Raw genomic sequence first — 2,250 nt, forward strand, 5'->3', positions numbered from 1 at the left:
CATGAAAACTCACACAGGTGAAAAGCCTTTCTCGTGTGAAACGTGTGGAAAAAGTTATTTTTGTAAATATAAGTTGAGTGTTCACGCATTAACCCACACAGGTGAGAAGCCTTTTTCATGTCAGACGTGTGGAAAAAGTTTCATTCGTAAAAGCAATTTGAATGCTCACATGAAAACTCACACAGGTGTAAAGCCTTTCTCGTGTAAAACGTGTGGAAAAAGTTATATTTCTAATTATAAATTGAATATTCATGTGTTAACCCACACAGGTGAGAGACCTTTCTCATGTCAGACATGTAGAAAAAGTTTTGTTCGCAAAGATACTTTGAACACTCACATGAAAATTCACACAGGCGAGAAGCCTTTTTTATGCCTGATCTGTGGGAAAAGTTTTGTTTTAAAATCTTTTTTAAACAAGCACATGAAAACTCACAGAGATTGTAAAGTGTAATTTTGTAACTTCCTCCGATTTTGGGCTTTGTTAAATGTACGTTTGTGCCACTTCACATAAAGGGCATTTATTTCTCCCCCCTGGGTGTTCAGACATGTTAACTACACAAACAATTTATTAAAAAATAAGAATAAATGCAAATGCATCTGCTTTTTGTTTAAATAAAATTTTAGCTGTTATTTTTCCTGTATTTCTTTTCTGTATAACTTTACAATTGTTAGTGTTCTGATTTTCTGCACGTGCATTATTGGACACTAGAACAGCAGCATAGATAGTGTCTGCACACTTTTAAGTTGTAGAAATAAACATGATTTCTTTATTAAATTATTTTTTATATGAAATCTTTAAAAAAAAAGTTTTTGACATTTACTTTAGTATAAAGTGTTGAAGTGTTTTGTCATATTTGTCAGATAGATACTTTATTAATCCCAAGGGAAAATTCGAGACCTCCTGTAGCATTTGAAAAAGACAATAGGCACATGCACAAGGTGGTAGGGTACTACATTCATGATTAACATCTATATGTATACATACACATCTAAGCATACATATACAGTAGTCCCTCGCTACTTTGTGGGTCGTTTATCGCATACTCGCTCTTATCGTGGTTTTTCAAAATAAGATTGGACGTGACTCACAATTAGCTGATTGATGGATGAGCCGCACTATCGGCATGACATTTTTATTTAAAATCAATCAACCTTTATTTATATAGGTAAATCCCATTGAGCCTCGAGGACTCATTTACAAGAGACCTGATTTAACAAAGAAAGATGACAACAATGGACAACAGCAACAACAATAAACAGTTATAAAAAAAGCATACTACAGTTTTTTTTTTAAATAAATCATTTTAAATTATTTAGCAACTTTGTGCAGCCCATAGCTAAAGAAAAAGTGTCCTGCACCTTTATGCAACCCTTATCGCAGGATAAACTTCCTGCTGCAGCTGATCAGCTGTTCTGCAGAATGGAGAAGTGGGCGTGGCTAAGAGCGATTGCAAGTGGCTGAGAGCAGGGAGCTGAAATCATGACATTCTGTGCTCTTTTAGAGCTTTTAGAGTTTAGAAACATTTAAAATGTTGCAAGAATGTGGGAAGGGTTTAAAACGCCCTAATAAACATATAAATAAACTACTACTTAACTACTTGTATTACTATTCCTGCTTCGTGAATTTTCACTTATCGTGGGGCTTCAGGGTACGGATCCCCCACAGTAAACGAGGGACTACTGTACATATACATATGTATATAAATATACTGTATGTATATATATACATACATAAGTGTCTGGGGTCTGTGGGGTGCAGCAGATTTACAAGTCTCATTACTGTACAGGGAGGAGTTGAGGGACAAAGGACTTCCTGAATCTGTCTGTGGAGCTGGGCTGGGACAGTAGTCTACCACTGAAGGAGCACTTCATGATCGCACCATGCAGATGGTCAGCATTGTCCATGATGGACAGTAACTTACTGAGGGCCCTTTTCTCTTGGGACTCCAGCTCTGTTCCCAACCCAGAACCAGCTTTTCTCACCAGTCTGTCAAGTCACCCTGCATCTCTCCTCTTATTGCTGCCTCCCCACACACAAGCTGGTAGAACATCAGCAGTACAACATTTTTCAGTCAGGTCATCTGGACAGTTTTTTTTTGTGCTGAAAGGTTTCGCCTTCGATCCGGAAGGTTTATTAGACACAACTGTCAACAAGGAAGAGGGCCGGCAATGGAGGAGGGGAGTACCAAAGAGACCATCTTATCACAAACAAAACTGGTTTGTTCCACTTTGCAGTAAGCTGTTGGGGGG

At 37.8% G+C, this 2,250-nt stretch overlaps 1 protein-coding gene across 1 annotated transcript in view; it reads left to right on the forward strand.

Moving 5' to 3' along the window:
• The window catches only part of LOC119430386 (gastrula zinc finger protein XlCGF67.1-like), a 1,163-nt gene extending 712 nt beyond the window's left edge, over positions 1-451 (forward strand). Inside the window, exon 2 of the mRNA XM_037697792.1 lies at positions 102-451. Coding sequence (XP_037553720.1) covers positions 102-451 — 350 coding nt within the window. The remainder of the gene's footprint in view (positions 1-101) is intronic.
• Positions 452-2,250: the final 1,799 nt, after the last annotated feature.

The sequence above is a fragment of the Nematolebias whitei genome, chromosome 3 (genome assembly GCF_014905685.2).
Source record: "Nematolebias whitei isolate Nwh7 chromosome 3, NemWhi1, whole genome shotgun sequence".
NCBI classification, from domain to species: domain Eukaryota; kingdom Metazoa; phylum Chordata; class Actinopteri; order Cyprinodontiformes; family Rivulidae; genus Nematolebias; species Nematolebias whitei.